A 528-nucleotide genomic window follows, 5' to 3' on the forward strand; every position below is an offset into this window, starting at 1 on the left:
CGCTAACCCTTTCAACAAGAACAAAAGTGAACGAAATATTTACGGCATCTCTCTATTGAGCTGAGCTTGAATGCATTGATAATCCCTCGCGCACAACTCCGCTATTGACAGAGGGAATCCACGAAGCGTATCTCATCGAATTTGAAACCTCGAAGCCTCAGAGCCCTGAAGCCCCGAAGCCTTAGAACTCCGAAGCCTTGAAGCCTCGAAACCCCGAAGATCAAGCCGAGACACCTGCGAACCGAGATTCCGAAGCGTCCATTACACCCGCAATTCATCCCATGGCTTACCTGTGGATAATACTCCTGTTGTGAAGGTACTGGAGCGCCGCCGCCACCTCCAGGATGTAGAGTCGCACTGCATCGTCTGTGTATTGCACGCCCTGTTGCACGTGGTAGCGCAAGTCGCCTCCCAGAAGAAGATCGACGACCATGAACATGTCCTCCTCATCTGGCGGGGAGGAAGGGGCGTTAGGGCTTCGGGGACATTGGGAAGGGGGGAAGGGGGGGAAGGGAGGGGGAGCGAGGA

At 54.5% G+C, this 528-nt stretch overlaps 1 protein-coding gene across 1 annotated transcript in view; it reads right to left on the minus strand.

The window, feature by feature from the left end:
• LOC119586658 (serine/threonine-protein kinase 32B-like) overlaps positions 1-528 on the minus strand; it is a gene marked incomplete at its 3' end in the record, with an annotated part of 121,163 nt that overhangs the window by 25,675 nt on the left and 94,960 nt on the right. The window contains exon 4 of the mRNA XM_037935396.1: positions 291-450. Coding sequence (XP_037791324.1) covers positions 291-450 — 160 coding nt within the window. The remainder of the gene's footprint in view (positions 1-290; positions 451-528) is intronic.

Source organism: Penaeus monodon, chromosome 21 (genome assembly GCF_015228065.2).
Source record: "Penaeus monodon isolate SGIC_2016 chromosome 21, NSTDA_Pmon_1, whole genome shotgun sequence".
NCBI lineage: Eukaryota > Metazoa > Arthropoda > Malacostraca > Decapoda > Penaeidae > Penaeus > Penaeus monodon.